This window comes from Cetorhinus maximus, chromosome 10 (genome assembly GCF_964194155.1).
Source record: "Cetorhinus maximus chromosome 10, sCetMax3.hap1.1, whole genome shotgun sequence".
NCBI lineage: Eukaryota > Metazoa > Chordata > Chondrichthyes > Lamniformes > Cetorhinidae > Cetorhinus > Cetorhinus maximus.
In genome coordinates, this window is record NC_135888.1 from 13,149,007 (window position 1) to 13,170,168 (window position 21,162).

Consider the following 21,162-nt stretch of genomic DNA (forward strand, 5'->3'; position numbering starts at 1 on the left):
CAAAGGGCAATCAGGGATGGGAAACAAATGCTGGCCCTGCTAGCGATGCCCGTTTCCCATGAAAGAAAAATAAAGTAGGTGAACATTGAATGTTATGCAAGGAGATTACTCTGCAGTTTCTCCAGCCTATTCTGTGTTATTGAACAGCTGGTCAGGCATGCAATAAGGAAGAAGACACTTTTTTAATGCATCTTTCTGCCTCCATTCCCACTGCCATTGAAAAGCCAGCTGTTCCACTGAGTATTCAAATCATTGTGGCAGTTTTCATACTTGAATGGAATAAAATTCCAGGCCGACACTTACTTCAGGCAGGACATTAATATTATCTTTGTTATGATATGCAGATGTATGCCAGGCAGACCAAATCCACAAGGGAAACTTGGTCACACTATCACAACGGTTTTGTAATTTGTATTTGAGATGCACGCACTGAATTCAGAAGAGATTTTTTAAATTTAATTTAATTAAAATATTTATTAACAATATGAAAATATTTCAAGCACATACATAAGACTACAATTACTTAATATTACAACGACTCCTAAAATTCCTAATTAACCTGACTCCCAGTTACACCCCCCCCCTTTAAGGCAACAGTCCAAAATAGATTTTGGATTTTAAAATCCAGCTAGTTAACACAGTACCGACTTGACAGTGGAATTCCAAATGGCTTCCTTCAACTTTAGTTACTGGACACAACAGACTTATGCACAAATGGCTGGAGGCTTCTTCAAGGCTGTTTCTCACACTCCTATTCGATCTTACATGGGCCCCACCACATAGCCTTTCATTCTGATTTATATATGTTTCTCTCTCTTTAACATGTAAATTCCATTGTTCCATATGTTTTTGGAACTGTACCTTTCCCCTAATATAAAACTTTTATGTTGCCAATATTGTCAGTAACCTTTGGGGGGGGAAAAAGCCTTGCTCATCTGGCTAGTTGTAAATATAGTAACATCCCTTTGAAATCCAAACAATCCCTTCACTTACCTAAAAATGCAAATTCCCTTCACAAATTACATGCTAAGACAGTATCCATGTTTGCTCATTAGCATTTCAAGTACATTTCTACACCTAGCTTCTTTTGATAATTTCAAGCTTGCAGTCTACCTGACTCCAAATGTAATTAAATCACACGGGACCATTTACACTCACCCATAAACCTACTTTACAACAAACCAGAAAAATATTATGAAAATTATTATACTTTCGTAGCACCTTCCACCCTCTCCTTAGAAACAAAAGGATAAATTAGGGCACAGACCCAGAATTTTTGTTGGTAAATAGCGCTGCTCTGTTGCAGTGAATACAGTTTACAATGGGGGGAAGAAAATAGCATGCAGGCTGTAATTATTTGTTGTTGGGTAATGAATGAAAGGATAAGTATTTTTAAAGAATGAGGTTTTGAAAAGGTAACATCTTAAAACTTCAGCTGGGCTTGTGATCATACACTCTCTCCCCTGTCTTCTGTTTCAGGAAATCTTTCAGTGGTGTGGCTCCAAGTGCAATAGATTTGAGCGGCTAAAGGCCACATACATAGCCAAGGGTATCCGTGACAACGAGAGAAGTGGCCGTGCCACTCTGCGTGTGATGGAAGAAGGAAGGGAGTCTGAAAAACTGCTGGAGGTGAGGCAGGGGCAGTTACAAATTAATTATTAGAAAAGGTGAATAACAAAATTGGATTTCCTTGAGCCATTTGGATGCAGTTTGTTGAAGGACCAAAAGATGTTGCCTCAAGAGTTGGAAGACTGGAAATTTGATCCCATGAATCCAATGGGTGAGATTTCATGTTACCGGGGTGGGGGTGGGGAGGAAATCTGGGTGTAGGGGCTCTATTGTTCATCTTGATTCCGATTTCTCTTTTTATTCACGAGCGGGATGTGGGCTTTGCTGGCTGGGCCAGCATTTATTGCTCATCCCCAGTTACCCTTGAGAAGGTGGTGGTGAGCTGCCTTCTTGAACCGCTGCAGTCCATTTGGTGTAGGTGCACCCACAGTGCTGTTAGGGAGTTCCAGGATTTTGACCCAGCGACGTTGATGGAAGCCCAGGGGTAAGTTGTCCATTCGTATAACCCACCCCTCATTAAGGGGCATTTGTAACATCATATGGTTGGCTCTATTTGGTAAGTTTAATACAGGTTAGTCTAAGAATTTTGATTGCATTTGACTACAGTCCTGACTATTTGTGAAAAAAAATTGTATTATGTCCTGAGAGTATGCTATGATTTGTAGCTGAACATCTGATGAAGGGTCACAACCTCCTTCAGAAAAAGTGCAATCCATTATGTCTCTTCCCCTCCTGAAGGTGTTGAGTGTAGTTACACTGATACCTCCAGTTCCTCACCATAAAGAGCCATTTTGGGTGAGGAGCCAGGTGTCGGTGGCCCATCTGAAGTTGGGGCATCACAGCCAGGTACAGTATTATCCTTGATGCATATCCATTTCCAGCAGCTATCACTCGATTAGAGATCAGAAGCTGATGATGCTGATTATCATTCCCCTTGTCTGTTGGTCCCTCTTTCCACCCAGCCTCCTTCCAACTCTGTTGTGTTTGAGGCCTATTGAACACCACTACTTTAGCTGAGAACAGCAATTCGTACTAATAATCAGGTGCATGATGCTTAGTGCCATTTTGGTTATGCAACATGCCATTGGGTGAGCCAACAAAATGCCTTTCAAGACCAAGGCCTTCCAAGGGAGCAGCTGTGCTGAATGAGGCAGTTGGAACAACTTCCCTTGTTGACTGAAGGAGCTTGTGTTGGAAGGATGAGGAAAGAATCCTTAACTAGAGCAGTGTAGAGAAGTTATTTGAATTCAGTTGTAGCTGTGTTTTATAGGGTTGGTGGCTGGCTATTGACTGTGTTGCTGCCTCGTTTTTAGGTTCTTGGACCAAAACCGGATCTGCCAGAAGGAACTGATGACGACATAAAAGTTGATGTATCCAACAGGAAACTGGCTAAATTGTACAAGGTACTGAGCACAACTGTTCACGAACAAGCTTTTAGAAATGGGATATGGCAAATAAACTTTAGTCAATCTTAGCTGTTCACCCTCATCTTAGGAAGGCAAATGGCATGTTTTTTATTGTAAGGAGATTGGGGTACAGGAATAAAGAAGTCTTGTTACAGTTGTATGGGGCTTTCTTCGGTGAGACTACACCTGGAATATAGTGCTCGGTTTTGGTGTCTCAAAGGACAAATATACTTGCATCAGAGGTGGTACAGCTGAGGTTCACTAAATTGGTCCCTGGGATGAGAGGCTGAGTAAATTGGGCCTATAGTCTCTGGAATTTAGAAGAATGAGGGGTGGTCTAAATGAAATGCAGAAGATTCTATGGGGGCCTGACAGGATAGTCATTGGAAAGTGGTTTCCCCTGGCTGGGGAATCTAGAATGTGGGCTGTAGGTTCAACAGGTTTTGATCTTCTACTCCTATCTCATGTTCATCACCCACTATTAACTCAAGGCATGAAACAGAATCTTTGACCCACTTGCACCATTGCACAGGGTACATCCTCTGACTGAGTCAGCAGGGATCTGGTCAACATTCAAACTGAATAATATGACCTTCGGAATGCTCCCTTTACTAATCTGTGTACATGGTCAGCTCTTAGGATTACAAAAGATTTCCAGAATTATTGAGGGTTAATATTTGAGCAGCTTTGATTCATTCTTTAATTAGTAGAATTTTGACTTTCTTTACATGTCTTGGTGGCACGGGATTAGCGCTAATTCGGATGCAATGGGGAGGGGAGATATCTAATATGGTGCTTGGGCACTGATTATACTGATCTCTGGTGCATGTTATCCAACAGCAGGGACCTGATATTGGTACCAGAATCGATGCCGTAGTATTACAAACGATCATCCAGCCGAATAGAGGCAGGTCTGTGGAGCATTGAACTTATAAAACCACTCGATGATGAATTTAGAAGAGAATAGAAAACCTGTTGGGTTCATGTGACCATGAAGTAAGGTCAGCATTTTGGCTGCATCATAACTGAAGTCGCAGCCTATTGTCAAGAAACCTTCTGAATGAGTCAGGTGCCTTTCTCACTGCAATTTTTTAATGCAATCACTTGCAGTACTAGCAGATTTAATCTCAATCCCAGAATTTCCAATTATGGTACCATTACCTACACTGGTCAACTATGATCTTTCCCATGAAATGTTTACTCAGAGAGGCTGTACGCCAACTCCTTTAATGCAATATTTCTGTCAGACTGTTTCTAATGTGTTTGTGGCTTCATCTGTGGATTTTTTTCTCCATTTACAAAATAATATATCCCTTATTTTTCCCCATTTAATTTTCACCTAGACTTTCTAATTTAATCTTGGTTTATAGGGGGGTTGAGGTGCAGGTTTCGCGTGGACATTGAGCCAGGTGAATGTTGAACGAAACTTTTGAAGGGTTTTTTGGTAAGATTCTGTTCAGAATTATGATGGAGTCAGTGTTTGCCCAGTTTTGGTGATGTGCACCAGAGGTTTTTGGTCCTGGAGTCACTATTGTGTTGTTTAATAAGCTTGATACTGTGCAGATTGTCTTTCAGTTTAAAGGATGCTTGGTAGAGAGTGTACTGGCTCCTCTGTGCTGGCTGAGTGTTACCAATTTATCTGAAATAAGTCCAGGTTTGCTAGAGAAGGGCACACTGATCTATTTTCTGAAGTAATCCATCATATTTTATTATTGATGTATTATTTAATAATTGTGGTTTTCTTATTTTGGAGCAACTTCAACATTCCCTCATTTTCTACCCAACTCCCTTCCCCATTACTTCCAAAGGAGAGAGCTTTTACCAGGAAGTGATAGAAGATGGCAGCTATTGAGTATCTCACCTGAGTGGCTATTCTTTGTGCACTATTTGGACTTGCAGCTGAACTTGGTCCTGCTATTTGCTGCTTTGTTTGAGTTGTTGGATAGCCAGTAGGGTGTAAACCCATGCCAATCACTTATACATTGAGGCCTGTGGATGATTACATTGATTATAGTGCGAGCATCAGGCTGAAGGGATCCCCGGGCCTGTAACAGGACAGCACAGTGGCAGCTGCAGGAATGGACATGGATGCAATCAGCTGCAGTTTTTGGCTTCCTCCCTTCTAATCACCAGATCAGGAACTTCATTCAGGAGAGAGAGAAAAAAACTTCCTACACACTTTACATCGCAGCAACGGTCTTCATTGCAGCCTCACATTGGTGATTTTCCAGCCTCCATCCCAAATATAAGCCATCCCTGCTTGGGATGCTCTGTGCAGCTGTTTTTTTTCCTTCTGGGAGCTGGCACCTGAGCTCTGTCTGCTTGTATAGATCAGCAGCTTCCTGCCCTCATAGAGACCACTTTTACCATCAGCATGCTGCAGCCGGTTGTGTAATAGAAACATACTATTGTATCACTTGTAAAAAGGAGTTCCTGAAAAGTCATTAGAGTAAAACACATCTCCTTTGATTCTATTCCTACACAAAGCCAGGAGAGAGTAAACTCCAGGTTTATCATGGATAACAACACACAATTTTTGGGAACCATGGAATCAATTCATTTGGGGAACCATTGGGGTAGTGGGAATGTTGCTGGACTAGTAGTTGAGACCCAGGCTAATACTCTGGGGACATGGGTTCAAATCCCACCATGGCAGCTGGTGGAATTTGAATTCAGTCAATAAGTCTGGAATATAAAGCTAGTCTCAGTAATGGCGACCATGAAAGTGCCATCAATTGTCATAAAAATCCCATCTGATTCACCTAATGTCCTTTAGGGGAGGAAATCTGCCGACCATGCCTGATCTGGCCTACATGTGACTCCAGACCCACAGCAATGTTGTTGATTCTTAACTGCCTTCTGAAATGACTTGGCAAGGTCAATTCAAGGGTAATTAGGAATGGATAACAAATGGTGGCCTTGCCAGTGATGCCCACATCTCATGCAAAAGAATTTAATGACAATTATTATAGCCATGTAGTTTTGAGTGAGTCTCTGCCCAAAAAAAAGGCAAAGTTCCTTCTTTTATGGGATGGAACATGGCTGATGAATCTCTCTGATTTTTGCTGTTCTTGCTGTTTCTCTTTCTCCTCAGGTTACGAATGCCACTGGTGAAGTTCAGATAAGCCTGATGTCTGCAGAGAATCCGTTTAAACAGAATATATTGGACTCTGAAGACAGCTTCATCCTGGACAATGGATCCAATGGGCAGATCTTTGTATGGAAAGGTGAGAAGGGCCAAGTTGGCCAGTTGTCATGAGAGATTGAGGGCATTTTTCAACCTGTTTTTCAGTTTGCCCCGGAGAATATTTTGGAGAATAGAGATCAAATTTGCCTTTGTGTCCTATTGTCCCCACTTTCGCTGTTGTTCGTTTGGATGTCAAGTTGGCAAGTGAAAACCCGATCTTTTAGATTTATATTGGAATGTGACCCTAGAACAGTCAGTGAGGGCTCAGTGAAGAATGGACTAACTCTTCGCACCAGCTGAGCAGATTCACAGGCCCAAGGATGGAAATCAATGTTGGCGCAGATTTGTAGATTCATGATTAACTTGCACCTTTTTGAAGGTGCTGGCTGAGTAGAGTCGGTTAGGCTAATTTTGGTGGTGTCACGGGCTGGGAGGACTCTCCTTTTGTGGAGCAAGTTAGCACTATTGTGATATGAAAGAGTTTTTTTAAATGTGGGAAGAAGTCCAGTAAAGGGGCTTCCGGCATTGGGGGTGTCAATAGCCTGAGTGTGCAGGGAATGACGATTTCAAGCCTTGCGCAGTATTACTAATGCTGCATCGAGAATCCTGATCCTTTGTATATCATCTGTACCACAGTTGCGCTCACCCAAGTTTAGTTGATTTGTTTTGCCTTCAAGTGAAAGTAAAGTGATCCGGATCCTGAGGCTTTACATGGCATGAAAAATAGGAAGCCACTTATTGCAACACCTCATTGATGTGCTGATGGGGTTAGATGAAGTATGGTGGGAGGAGGCTCTTAAGTGATTCTTCAGAAGCTACCAAGCCAGAAAATACTCCTGTGACATGTGACAAATGCATGTCCAGCATGAGTTGAAAGGTGTCAGCATTAGCCTCCTTGGTGTTTGAAAAGGGAGAAATAGAAGGGGGAACAGTACTTGAATCCATAAGTTTTTGGTTGGAGACTGTCCAGTGGTGGATTCACAGTTAGTGGGGCCCTGTGCGCAACTTCATTTTTGGATTATTTCCTGCCCCCACCCCCTTCCCTCCGGACTCAATGAAGTGAAAAAAATGCGTAGTTCCCTCACAAGGATACAGGACTCTGGGAATGCAGCCTGTCTATCGCAAAGACTGGCTTTATACCTTGGAATAAGCATCCAACCTAACTTTTAGGTTCCGTTTGCTTTGATGTAAGATCTTCTCTGACAGCCAAACTCCATTTTCAATGTCCCTGGATTTGCACAGAGAATTCTTCTTCGTTAAAAGGCAGAAGTGCAGTTGTTCCCTCTACATCCTAATATCCAAGAGCCGTCTGCATTTGCTGCTACTGCAGCTCTAGATTTGAGCACAATGTAAAGAGAATTAGGCCTGTTCTATTGATTGCTTATATTTTTCCTATCAAAGCTCTCAAGCTCTGGTCATTTCCCTGGATCAAAGATATGCCACAAAGAATCTTAAACTAAAATCCCACCTCTTGGTGTTCCATTTTTTTAATCAATATCCTTTTTCTTGAGTTTGGCAATATAGTTTCAATTAGACACAGTCCTACACCAATGTTTTCCTGCCCACCCTCCCTCCCATGCTGATCTTCCTACAACAGTTGGAAAACCAAGTTGAAGCCCTGCAAGGAAATTGAAATGGGGTTTGGCCACAAAGATTGTTGCACCAAATCAACCAGTTTGCGTTTTGGTTACGCATTATGTAAATCTTGCTACAAACACACAGAATGATGGTTTTAGATTTACGCTGCTTGCTTTGAGCACTGAGAGCGATCGAAACAGCGTTCTGGAGGCGGATGTAGCATTTCAGAACGTTAGAGTTCCTGCCTTGAATTTCCTACAGCATGACGGTAACTATGCTTCAAACGTGAGTCGTGGGCTATTCTGCGCGCTCAGCGGTGTTCATCCATGATCTCAGGAAATGGTGGAACACGTCTGAAAAATTGAATAGCTAATTGCTTCGTCATATTTCAGTGTTCAAAAAAAATATATTAATTTCCAATAGCTCAGCGATATAATAACTGCGATATACACCAACATTTGCATCTATTGAGAGTGGATAATTAGCCGGGGTTTCCGTACTTGAACTTTGGCCAATGACTTCCACCTACAAGCCTCGGTTTAGGATAACATTTGCTCAGTTGGGTAACTTCCCCAACAAATGCGCGCACACACTTACACACGCATCTATGAAGATATACTCGCATGATCAGGTGTCATGTGGCGCTGCCAAAATCGTCGAACTTTTACATTAGGAAGTACCACTTTGAGATGGTACAAGAATTGGGTGAACAATGGATGTCCTTAGCTGCTATTTTTGATAAATTTCAGTTATTAAATTTGGATTAAACTATACTTAATCACAATCTATTGAAATTCAATGGCTGTTATTTGCCAGTTTGAGACAGATGCTGCAGGCTTGGCAACTAGTTAGCTGCTTACGGTATGATGAGGATCACTCCACGGTTCCTCCCTGTTTACATTAGCACTGAACCCCTCGCTGCTTGGTTTGGATTTCATATTCTCAAACTTCACTTGATAATTAACTGAAATATTTAATATTCAATCTCAAGTTGTACTGAAAACCTGAAATCGTATAGCGAAGGAATTGTAGAAATGCAGCAGGTGACTGAATAGATTTGGTAAAGGTTCAAGTGTGTCCACAGGCTCAGGAAAGATGAAGAATTTCCTTTTCAATGGCACATTAATCATATTAATGGAAGGTGTTGTCGACAGTGATATCAGGTGGCAGCAACCTGCTCACTGATGCTCAGATTGGTTCCATCAGGGCCTCCCACAGCCACAACCATGCGATAACCTGCCTGTGGCCAAACTGGGGTCGAGTCCGATTTTCAGCCCCTGCTGTCCAGATTTCACCTTTGGCGAGTAAATTGAGCCCTTGGCTTTTGAGGTGCGCCAAGACCTCCAAAACAAACGTTTTGGTGGAGCTTTTAAAGGTCCACCAGGCTGCAAGATTATGTCCACTTGAGGCCTTCATCAGCATCATTGGCCGCCCTCCTTTTTGTGGAGCAGGCGGCTGATCTGATTTCTAGACTGATTGGTTGGAAAAGCTCCCTGGAGGTAGAACACGTCATGGAGCCAACCTGGCGGACCTCCCACTCTTTTCTTGCCCTCTGCCTCCCTCCCCACATCTTCTGCATTTTGGTGGCACGTTCCATGGCATGGTGTCTCACAGTAAATCCACTGAGGGGGGTCATTAAGTATGCGAGACTGTTTGTTTGTATCTTGTTAACGGTAATGCATCATTCTTTCATGGTGTGCACTAGCATTTATTATCTAACCCTCATTACCTTGTGGAGGTAGTTATGAGCTGCCTTCTTGAACTGTAGTAGCAATTTGATATGCCTGAGTAGCTCACCTAAGAGTAAACCATATGGGTGTGAAGTCACATCGATCTGACCTCTAGGCCAGAGACAGCAGGTTTCCCCCCACCCCTAAAGGGCATTTGAGAACCAACTGGATTTTTGACGCAATTCAATAGCTTCATGGTCACCTTTTATTTATTTTCACACTCAGTTTCTTTCCAATTTTTTTGAGGTTTGTAGACATCCTCTGCATTACGAGTCCATGTTCCTGGATTAGTGGGCCAGCTATGTAACCACTGATCTCGAGAATCAAATATTTTTTTCACTGAGGACATTTTGGCCTTTCGCCTCAAGCGAATGTCCCCCTGATCTGGTAAATTATTGCTAAAGCTCGATAGTTGAGTAGAAAGGCATCCTTAATTTTGTCTTTATTTTTTTTTTGTGTAATGCCAAGGTAAAAAAGCTAATCAAGAAGAGCGGAAAGCTGCCCTGAAAGCGGCTGAAGACTTCATTACAAAAATGGGATATCCCAAACACACCCAGGTAAGACCGCGCTGGAGTGTTTGTACAGAATGAGCAGCACCTTCCCTCAGCTCTTCAGGCTATGGGCCCGACTGCTTTCAAAACGTTGGTTTAAAAACCAACTCGGAGAATATCTGTGGTGGGGTGAAGGGAAATGTTGAGACTGATGTTGCTCGCTGCCAAGGAACGATTTGGGATTTACTTAAAAGAAATGCTGCGGTTGACCTGTTCACACGTCAGACCAAAGGGCTCGCCATGGAGTGGCGTGTTTGCTTCACCGGTGTTAGGAATTCGATTTTAATGAGATGTCTTGTTGTTTGTAGCCATTAGATTTTCATCTTGGCTGTTTGTATACTGAGGGAAACTGATTTAGCCATTTTCAGTGTGTGTGTGTGTAAAATTTACGCTTGAAGATTACGTGTGAAGATTGCGCTGTATCCAGGGATGTTGTAACAAACTTTCCCAATGTTATGTTTTAGATTCAGATTCTGCCAGAGACTGGAGAGACTCCACTGTTCAAGCAATTCTTCAAGAATTGGGTTGATCTGTATCAGACTGAGGGAATGGGAACCGCCTACATCTCCGGGCAGATTGCCAAAATTGAAAAAGTGCCTTTTGATGCTGCAACTTTGCACGATTCTCCTGCCATGGCTGCCCAGCACGGAATGGTGGATGATGGATCTGGAGAGAAAATGGTAAACACTTAACACGTCACTAACGGTGGCCTGGAGAGGTACTAACTGAGGATGAAGGCTGTACTGTGATGCAAAGTCAGTTTGGTTTCTCCAATAGAAACCCATCCTTAACTAGGATCTAGCACATGATGTAGGCATGTACCCAGTTGTGTAATGGAGACGTTGTTCAATTTACATGGCAGAATGATCAGTGTCACTTTAAACAATTGCACTTGTGTAACATCTGTAATGTGGAGTCATGTTCCATGACAACTGAACGAGAGTGTGACCTTCCAAACTCAACCATTTATACTTTCCATTTACTAAGTTACTTCTCCAGCTACCAATTTGCTCAAGCACTTTCACACCCAGCTTCTTCCCTCCCCTCCCACACCTTTTTTAAACACCATTTTGACTCCAGAAAATAACTTCATTCTCTCCCATCCCTGTGAATGGTTCTCCTCCTTGCTCCCACTCCAGTCCAAGGGGTGTAGACTTGAGCAGGTCAGCTGCACAGCTAGTTTAGTAAACCCATCATCTGGCCCTGTTGGGACTACATCTAGCATTATGCTTCATCCTCCTCTGCTGACACCACTCCTGGATGACACTGGAGAGTAATAGTGACCTCCAGTTTGTTTCCACTGCTAGGTCTCTTTCTACGGCCCTCTCCCTGACCCCCTGCACACTCAACCTCCCAGTAACCTGTTGAAGGAGCTCGTGGATATTTTTCTCAATAAGATTGTGACCATCTGTTCAGATGCCTCTGCTGCTTCCCACCATTTGTAAACCCCCAGCCCCACTCATTTGCCCTTTCCTATCCAGGCAAACCACCCTGTCCTGCCCTAGCCCTAAACCCACAATTTTCCTGGACGCCATTACTGCACGTAGGTTACTCTACTGATATTTCCAAAAACAAAATATTGCATTTTCACAATTAGATTTGTGTATTTAGAGCCTAAATATCTTTAAGTGCACACCACAGGACCCCATTATTCCCTCGAGATACTGTGTCCCAGTGTAATAGAGAATAGATTTTATCATGAAGGTCAGGCAATGGCATAAGTGCTAATGGGTAAGTACCCGTTAGGCAGAGTTTTACATTTGTACAATGATATCTAAGATTTTTACCTCTCAAACCAAACCCTTTTTTTGGGGTGGGGTGGGCAGAGGGGGAAGAAGTATACACTGTATAAGACATTATAATTGTAGACTTTATTGTAATTTAATTGGATCCATGTATGTAAACGGATTTCATTCAAATGAGAACAGGGAAGGGATTGGTGACATGGCAACACTGAATAATGGGATGTGACTTTTTGTCTTGCTGAGTTTCTTCTTGGTAATGGCCACTGCTGCCATAGAAACGAGGAAAAGAATCCACTATCCCTGACTGGTCTCGTCGTCCAGTATGTGCTTTGGAGTAAGTTGCCTGTTTGCACTGTGGGCAGGAAATGAGGTCGGATAGACAAGTGGGACTGGGAAGTGTTTCAGATTAACATTGTTGGCCTAGCACAGCACTGGTCCCACAGATTAGGGATTTGGTGCTTGTCCTGTGCTCAAGTTAGCTGATCATAGCAAGGATGGTGCTGAGGGGTCGATTCACGTGCCTCTTGTGTTCCTGGGCCAGGGAGAGAAGCAGCCACTATGTACAGCTATCCTGTGCTCGCCAACCCCAACCCCAACCATGCTGAACACTGAGCCTCATGGTGCTTCCTTGTATGTGGAAAAATGGCCAGTTGATCGATGCTCCGGAAGATGGCCTTAACTGCTTCCAACATGTGTCCCTGCCTTTGGGAAGGTGGGTGGGGAGAAAAAAGATAAAATGTCTGCTTGATGGTACCAACAATAAATCCAAATTGAAACTTTCAGATCTGGCGCATTGAAGGCAGTGACAAAGTGCCCGTTGACCCGAGCACTCATGGCCAGTTCTACGGAGGAGACTGTTACATTATTCAGTACACGTACAACTTTTCTGGAAGGCAGGGCAACATCATCTATTACTGGTAGGCTGTCGAAAAGCTTGATTTTAGATATCGTATTTGCGTTTGTTACTTTTTTTTAAAGAAAGAAAGACTTCTCTAGGGCATCCCTTGTGCCTCAACGGGTAAGTGCTCACTGCAGCACACGGTAAAAGGAGATTCCAGGTGGAGCTCTTGGTCTCTGCTGAAGTGAGGAGTTTAAGCCGCTGTGCCCTCGGCTAACTCAACTGGTTGTACAAGATCCTATCTTATTGTTTGAAAAGTAGTGGGTAGTTCTCCCAGTCGTCATCCGTCAACCAACACCATTGAAAAAAAAAATAAATGAGCCGACAATTCCTTTCACTCTTTTATTTGTGTGATCTTGCTGCGTTCGCCAACATGACTATGACTCAGTTTCAGAAGCGGCTGCTAATAGCTTTGGTGTGCCTTAAGGATGTGAAAGGTGTTATATACTCCTGATTGCTGGTTGGTGAAGGAAGAAACCAGAGCCCACCTTTTACTTGGAGTAGATTTTATTCAGTGAAACATTACAAGTAGATACCTCCTGGCTCCACTCCATTCCTTTCTCAGTGAGTGTCTCTTTACATGTGCTCAAGGAACCACCCAATCAATGCCCTCCACCTCTATGTACTTAACCTCAATTGATACAATTAACAAAAGGCATTATCTCAAAGAAAGTTCATGGGTTCTTGCTTACTGCTTTAGCCTGGAAGGGGAAAGTTAGTGACTTTGCTGATTGTTATTCAGTGAGCCTTGCTGAAAAATGCTTGTGAATGTTGGGGTAGGGCAGAAGCCGTTCTTCTCCAGGTAATCAGGTGGTGAAGGGTAGAACTGGAGCGTCATCTTTACACATTTTATGGAGGCACAAGTTACAAACATGCAGCTCCCAAATCCAACAACCACAGTTTCAGTTTGCTCCTAAATGTAAGAGCCCAGATGAATCCCCAGTTAATGCTCACTACCTGAATGCAATTAAATACGCCGATTGCTGTACAATTAGCAGGAGCTAACCTTTTCAAGCATGTTCTGTTCTGTGGATGTGGTGACACTGACACAACTACATTTATTGCTTGTATCTAGCTGCCCTGAATAATTTATTTGTTGAACCACTGCAGTCCATGTATCACAGTATCTTTACAGTGCAGGAGGAGGACATTCGGCCCATCGAGGCTGCACTGGCTCCCTAAAAGAGAATTCCACCTAGTCCCATTCCTCTGCCTCGCACCCATAACTCTGTACCTTCTTCCCTTTCAGATAGCAATCCAATTCCCTTTTGAATATCTCGATCGAACCTGCCTCCACCACTCTCTTAGGAAGTTTGTCCCAGACTGTATAGACATCAGGGTGGAGGACTGTGAAATATTAGAGGAGATTAACATAGATAGAGAGAGAGAGGAGGTACTAGTGGGTTTAGTAGCCTTAAGAGTAGTTAAATCCACAGGCCCAGATAAGATGTATCCCAGGCTGTCGAGGGAGGCAAGGGAAGAGACATCAGGGGCCCTGGCAGTAATTTTCACATCCTCTCTAACCACAGGTGAAGTGCCAGAGGATTGCTAACGAAACAAAGGGAAGAAGGGATAGACCAGGAAATTACAGGCTAGTCAGTCTAACCTCGGTGGTGGGGAAGTTACTAGAAAGAATTCTGGGACAGAATATATCTGCACTCAGAGGCATGGATTAATCAGGGATAGTCAGCATGGATTTGTTAAGGGAAGGTCGCGTTTGACAAATTTGATTTAATTTTTTGAGGAGATAGCCAGGAGTGTTGATGAGGGTAATGCATTTGATGTGGTCTACATGGACTTTAGCAAGGCTTTTGATAAAGTCCCTCATGGCAGACTGGTCAAGAAAGTAAGAGCCCATGGGATCCAAGGCAAAGTAGCACATTGGATCCAAAATTGGCTGAGAGGCAGGAAGCAGAGGGTGATGGTAGAGGGATGTTTCTGTGACTGGAAGTCTGTTTCCAGTGGGGTTCCGCAGGGCTCGGTGCTGGGGCCCTTGCTGTTTGTGGTGTACATAAATGATTTGGACTTAAATGTAGGGGGTATGATGAAGAAGTTTGCGGATGACATGAAAATTGATAGGGTGGTAAAGACTGAGGAGGATAGCCGTAAACTGCAGGAGGGTATCAGTGGACTGGTCAGGTGGGCAGGGCAGTGGCAAATGGAATTCAACTCTGCAAAATGTGAAGTAATGCACTTGTGGAGGGCTAACAAAGCAAGGGATCACACAATGAATGGTAGATCCCTGGGTAGTACTGAAGAGCAGAGGGACCTTGGTGTGCATATCCACAATCCCTGAAGGTAGCAGGCCAGGTAGATAAGGTGGTTAAGAAGGCATGTGGGATACTTGCCTTTATTAGCTGAGGCACAATACAAGAGCAGGGAGGTTATGCTGGAACTGAACTAAAACGCTGGTTAGGCCACAACTGGAGTACTGCGCGCAGTTCTGATCGCCACATTATAAGAAGGATGTGATTGCACTGGAGAGGGTGCAGAGGAGATTTACCAGGATGCTGCCTGGGCTGGAGGGTCTGAGCTGAGGAAAGATTGAATAGGCTGGGGTTGTTTTCCTTGGAGCAACGAAGGTTGAGAGGGGACCTGATAGAGGTGTATACGATTGAGGGGCATAGGGTGGATAGGAAGGCACTTTTTCCATTTGTAAGGAGGTCAATAACCAGGGGGCATAGATTTAAGGTAAGAGGTAGTAGCCTAAGAAGGGAATTGAGGAGAATGTTTTTACCGAGGATGGTGGGAGTCTGGAACTCACTGCCTGAAAGCATCTTGTGATGAAGGCGATGCCAGGATGGTATAAGGGTAGAGAATTTGAGAATCTTGGCCCAGTCAGGGTGAAGTGTGGCTTGGAGGTGATGGTGTTCCTATGACGTGACTGTTGATATTTAGCAGTGGGCTGACATTTGCTTGCTAACACAGCTTGCCTGGGCTCACCTTGGGAAGAATTGTCACTCGTCCAAGGCTCCGGGGATCACCTGCAAGTATGGAATTGTACCTGAGTGTGAATCATCCTTCCACGAGGGAGTGGAGAGCAGGGGAGAGTGAGGGGAAGCAACTCCTGCCCCCTCCTCTTTGACTGGGACAGTGAGTGTGGCGGGGGTACTGCACATGCTGCTGCCAAGCGAATGCTTTGAATTTTTAATATTGATTTTCTTCTTGGTTGCTCATTGAATTGAAACTATATTAATTCTCAAGATCCAGCAGGCATTTAAAACCCCTGGAGGTAGACCTAGGCAAAATAGAGGCAGTTTAACAGCAGTCTTTCAACCCCTCGAGTGCTAAGTTTTCCTTCGATTCACTTTAAGAGAACAGGGAGTGTGGGGGTTTGTTTCCCTGTTGCTGTCCCCATCCGCTCTGGTATAGCACGGGTTTAACGTGAAGCCTACGAACTATTCCTGCCCCGATGGTGCAGCTCATACACAACCGAGCATCAAAACATTGTGCAGTCTCATTCCCTCAGAAGATGTTGCAGAATTTTTTGAGGAATTCTTTTAATTTTGTTTTTTCACCTCGCCTAATCCCGCATGTATATCCCAACCTTGTATTTTGTTTTCTGCACAGTAACAAATCATTGGGTTCTAGGTAGGACCTGGTTGCTTTAAGAGCCTCCCTGCTGCTTGCTAGTCAGAGATGCTCTGTAGAGGGCGCCAAATTCAAACAAAGCCCCCCACTGCCCAGGTCAGTGAAAGTCAGGGAGTGTGTGTGTGCACCGGGTGAATGACACAAGCAATATTCAGGCCTTTGTCTCTTTAAAACTTATTGGTGCTGTTAAATCATTAGCAAAGGCCATTAAAATAAGTCTTCGGCCTTCTCTTGCTCCAAAGTGTCCTGCTTTTATGTACGTACTCTTTTGTTGAAGTGATCGATTTTTTTTCACGACTCTGTTAGTTGCCTTTATAATAAATAAGTTAGATGAGTTTGGAGGATTCTCTGGGACCCTGCATCTATCTACCTGCTGCTGCCTCGTCAGCTGAGAAGGTTGTTTCTTTTTTTTTTAAAAAATGGAAGGTGTCCTCTGTTTTATATATGAAAAAGATGATCTATATTATGTTATTGTTCAGATCCAAATGGAGTTCATTTGTTTATAGTGAAGGGACAGGTTACACTCAGTCCATAAATGTTGCTCATGCTGCCACCTAACAGTGTGACATCTGCACCTTTTCAGAGGAAAGAGCGATTTGATGTTTGTTAAACACTAAGGTTAATTGCTCTCGTACTGAGTGAGTGTTTCTCACAACTGAATGGAGAACGTCTGACAAACGCCCTGCCATTTAACACAGCTACAGGTTGCTGATTAAGATACTGCACTTTGTGACCTTTGATTTACAATCTAAAGACCCTTTTGCCTTAATCTTCTCCCCATCTCTACTGAAGACTCTGTTTGTGCTACAATGCCATTGGCACCAGCCCTGTGTGTTGTCCTGACTCCCCACCTCGGCCAGCATCAGCTAACACCTGGCGGGTGGGGGGGGATTTTGGTCTGTTTGACACCGAGTAGTTTTAATTGCATATTAATGTTTTAATTATATGCAGCTGGAGGGCATTAATTAGGGTTTTATTTAAGCACATGTAAAGGGACACTTAGAGGTGTCAGCTGTGGCTCAGTCCATAGCACCCTCGCCTTTGAATCAGAGGGTTGTGGGTTCATGTCCCACTCCCGGAAACCAAGAACTGTGATTGTACTCAAAAGAGTTGCAATCTGTGACTGTTGATAACTCGAAAGAATAAAGGGACACCTAATGAAACTGTAGTATGGTTGAGTTAGGTGTATGCTTGTAATGTTTCACTCTAAATAAATGTAAATTTGAGTAAAGATTCTTTCCAAAAATTGGCCTTCAGGAATAGAAGAAGTCGATGCATTTATAGCTACTGCAGCACCAGGGGAGCTAACTCGAGTTGAGTTTTTTAAAAAATTTGTTCACGGGATGTGGGCTTCGCTGGCTATGCCGACATTTATTGCCCATCCCTAATTGCCCTTGAAGGGCACTGGTTAATGTGTCGGTTACGTTTTGTTTTGTTTTGCAGGCTAGGTGGTGATTCGTCCCAAGATGAAATGGGTCATGCTGCTATCTTGACCGCCCAGCTGGATGAAGAGCTGGGAGGTGGTCCAGTTCAGGTAAAAAAAAAAAACATCTTTCTTGAGCAAGGGGTCAGAGCACGCTGCGGTCACTAAATTACTGTCGCTGATGTCAGTGAACGAAACTGTCACATCAGTTTATACAAAACAATGATAAGTGTCGGAGAGATTAATTTTTAGGCTACTGATGCACAGCAAAGTGCCAAACGCTCTCAAAAAAAAATAAATAAAAATGTGACTGAAACAATTACACGACTGTTTTCTCCTAGCTTGTTTATGCTGAGTTTTGGTCCCATGATCAGGCTCAGTAGGCGAGTGTAGCGGGTCACTCGTTGGAGCTGCCTTAATTATATGTTTGTCTCTATGCCAGTCTGCTCCACAGGGCGTCAATTATTTTTATTGTTTGTGCACGTCTAGCACTGCAGGCATCAACCATTTAATTCCACGGGTTTTCACGTTTTGAAATATAAATCTTGATGGCCTGAAACTAGGGTCCTGGGACCAAGTAGTCAAACACGCGTAAAGCCACTTAGCTAGAATTTAAAGAATAATTGAAATAAGCCTTCTACCCGTTCCTACAGTTTACGCAGGTGAACCATTTGACTTTCCACTTGTTCTCTGTTGCAGTGATTCGACATAAAAAATGTTACTGTGTTGCTCTTGTAGCCTGAGGAACTCTTCATTGCGACTGTGTGCAAAGCACCAGCTGTGCATCCCCTTGTACTATCACATTGCCTGAAGAACAATGCCACTTCCCTTCAAAGCCTTTTTTTAAAAAATCTGTTTCAGATACCATGGGAAAAGGCTTTTAAATAAGGAAGTAAGAAGACAAAGTATCAGTGCTTTTTTGTTTTAGAGCAATAATCTCCTGACCATTGAACTAATTGTGGGGAATGTGAAATTTTTGCTAATGACTCCACCCTTTCCTGTTCACTGGGGTTTAAACCATTCTTTCTTTCTTCAACTCCGCAAAAGCAACATCCAAGATTTGTCATTTGGCCATTGTGAAAAAAAACCATTAGCACCATCCATTATACAAACAGTTTCTTGGCTGCTGTTGGGTACCAGTCAGCTGCCTCGTGGTGAATGAACTGGGTCGCCTTGCTTTCAAAGTGCTTTTGTAATCGAGGCCCTTGATGGGTTTTAAATGAATAATGCTTTCTCGCTTGGATCCCAAAGGCTTGCTTTCTCCTTTGCAGTCTCCTGACATGCAGCCCCTATTCCAAGATGACAGAAGAACAACATGGAAGTGTTGTTTAAAATGAACAATGTTTGAATTGAACAGCAGGGCAGTCAACATCTAAAAGGGGGAAAGAACGAGCTCAGGTTATTTCAGGATATCGCTCTCGCTGGCAAGGCCAGCATTTTGTTGCACATCGCTAGGTGCTCTTGAGAAGGTGGCAGTGAGCTGCTGCCTTGGACCCTGCAGGGGAAGGTACATTAGCAGTGCTGTTAGATGGGAAGTTCCAGGATTTTGACCCAGCGATGGCTTACACTGATGCTGAGCACTGAAATCATTAAGTTTAGATGTGCCCAAAGATCAAACATGAGAAATGAGACCAGCCTTCCAGTTTCTGAGAGACAGACCAGCTCTTGCACTTTCCAGGCAGTTGCTTAATTCAGAGTTCTTCACTCTCCACAGTACTGGACAAAATCTTTAGGGAAGATAACCATATCAATAGTGGTGTTTATACTAAGTGAAATGGGGAAGGATCTGTTTACAGTGCTGTTAACTATTGCAGGTTATGGTCCGACCAATGTCGACAAAATAATTGTTTGCATTCATGAAGCAGGGTTTCATTGCTGACTGCCTCTGAATTCCTAATTCCCCCCACAGGGAGCTGTTGGTTCCCGAATCATTAACCAGGTATCTTCACCTGCTCACTGTGGATCGTGGCTTTTTAACTTGTAGAAAATAGAAATGCATTTGTGTCTCTAACTGTAAACCTAGCAAGCATGAGATAGTTACGCATGGTTTAAGTTGTCTTCATGTTGCTGCTTTTGTAGACTTGAGTCCAGCCTGTTGCCCGGTGTGAACTGCTGTTTGATAACCAGAAAAGTAGAAATATGTAGACTTGGCAGCTGTGGATGGAGTGCTTCTCTTTGGCATTTATTAGTGTCATCTGACTGTGTTCCCTGAAGGGTTGAGTATGTAGCTGATCCTCTGTGTACTTTCTTTTGTATGTTTGTATACAATTCTCCTCACTTGCACTGAGATATGAAAAGAAAAAGCATGACCTCAGTGCTGGGGAATTTAAACCCTTTTCTAATTTTGGCAACCAGTGTTTGGCCCTGGGAGCTTCCAGTTAAAATCCAGCCGTGGTTAGGTTCAAAGTGAAGCTCTCTGTTCTACCTCAATCCTAATCGGAGAAGGGCAACACTAACAGCTTCCAGTTCGCTTGCTTCTCAAGTGAAGTTTAAAAAAAAAAAATCTGGAATTAAAAGTCTAATGATGACCATGAAGCTATTGAGGATTGTTGTAAAAACCCATCTGGTTCACTCATGACCTTTTTAGGGAAGGAAATCTGCCATCCAGGTAGGTGCAACATGCAATTAGGAAGGCAAATGGTTTGTTGGCCTTCATTGCGAGAGGATTTGAGTATAGGAGCCTTGGTGAGACTGCAGTTGGGGCATTGTGTACAGTTTTGGTCTCCTTGCCTAAGGAACGATATACTTGCCATAGAGGGAGTGCAACAAAGGTTTACCAGACTGATACCTGGGATGGCAGAATCCTCCTATGAAGAGAGATTGAGGAGACTAAGCCTGTATTCACTTTGAGTTTAGAAGAGTGAGGAGTGATCTCCTTGATCGAGAGCTACATTGGACCTGGTTATTGTGCAATGAGATGGGATTAATTAACGACCTCATAGTGAAGGTGCCCCTAGGTTGCAGTGATCATAATATGATTGAATTTTACATTCAGTTTAAGGGAGAGAAGACAGGGTCTAACAGTATTTTAAACTTAAATAATGGCATGAAAGCAGAGCTAGTGAAAGTGAACTGGCAACATAATGGATAGGTCAATAGAAATAATTAGACCTGGATGGGAGGAGTGCATGAATTATCAAGCCCCACCACTCCACAGGCCAGACCATTAATTTAAATGTTTAATTTTCTCGCCAGAATAGCCAATTGTGTACCTATACCTCTGACCAGGCTTCTTTCAAAAACTCTGATTAATTTATTTTAAAACAAAACTCCTTTTAACAAGTTGCAAGTACTGGTGAACACACAATTCTAATCGCGAAGTATAACTATCTATCTCTTCCTAAAGCATTCCCCCAGCACACGTGCGCACAGGCGAACAAAGGATAAATAGTCTCTGTCCGCAGAGATGGGCTTTGGAGGATAGGCATCACAGAATAGAGGAGCAAGTCTGCAGGGTCTCGACGCTGTCGACCTGGGGTTCTCC

The 21,162-nt window shown here is 43.3% G+C and overlaps 1 protein-coding gene across 2 annotated transcripts in view; it reads left to right on the forward strand.

Moving 5' to 3' along the window:
- LOC144685455 (gelsolin-like) overlaps positions 1-21,162 on the forward strand; it is a 79,538-nt gene that overhangs the window by 35,352 nt on the left and 23,024 nt on the right. The window contains exons 5-12 of one of the 2 annotated variants that reach the window (XM_078549974.1): positions 1,480-1,629; positions 2,883-2,972; positions 6,070-6,202; positions 9,939-10,027; positions 10,486-10,701; positions 12,550-12,683; positions 17,699-17,789; positions 19,588-19,617. In XM_078549974.1, the coding sequence (XP_078406100.1) occupies positions 1,480-1,629; positions 2,883-2,972; positions 6,070-6,202; positions 9,939-10,027; positions 10,486-10,701; positions 12,550-12,683; positions 17,699-17,789; positions 19,588-19,617 (933 nt within the window). The remainder of the gene's footprint in view (positions 1-1,479; positions 1,630-2,882; positions 2,973-6,069; positions 6,203-9,938; positions 10,028-10,485; positions 10,702-12,549; positions 12,684-17,698; positions 17,790-19,587; positions 19,618-21,162) is intronic. The other variant, XM_078549975.1, reaches the window with a different exon arrangement.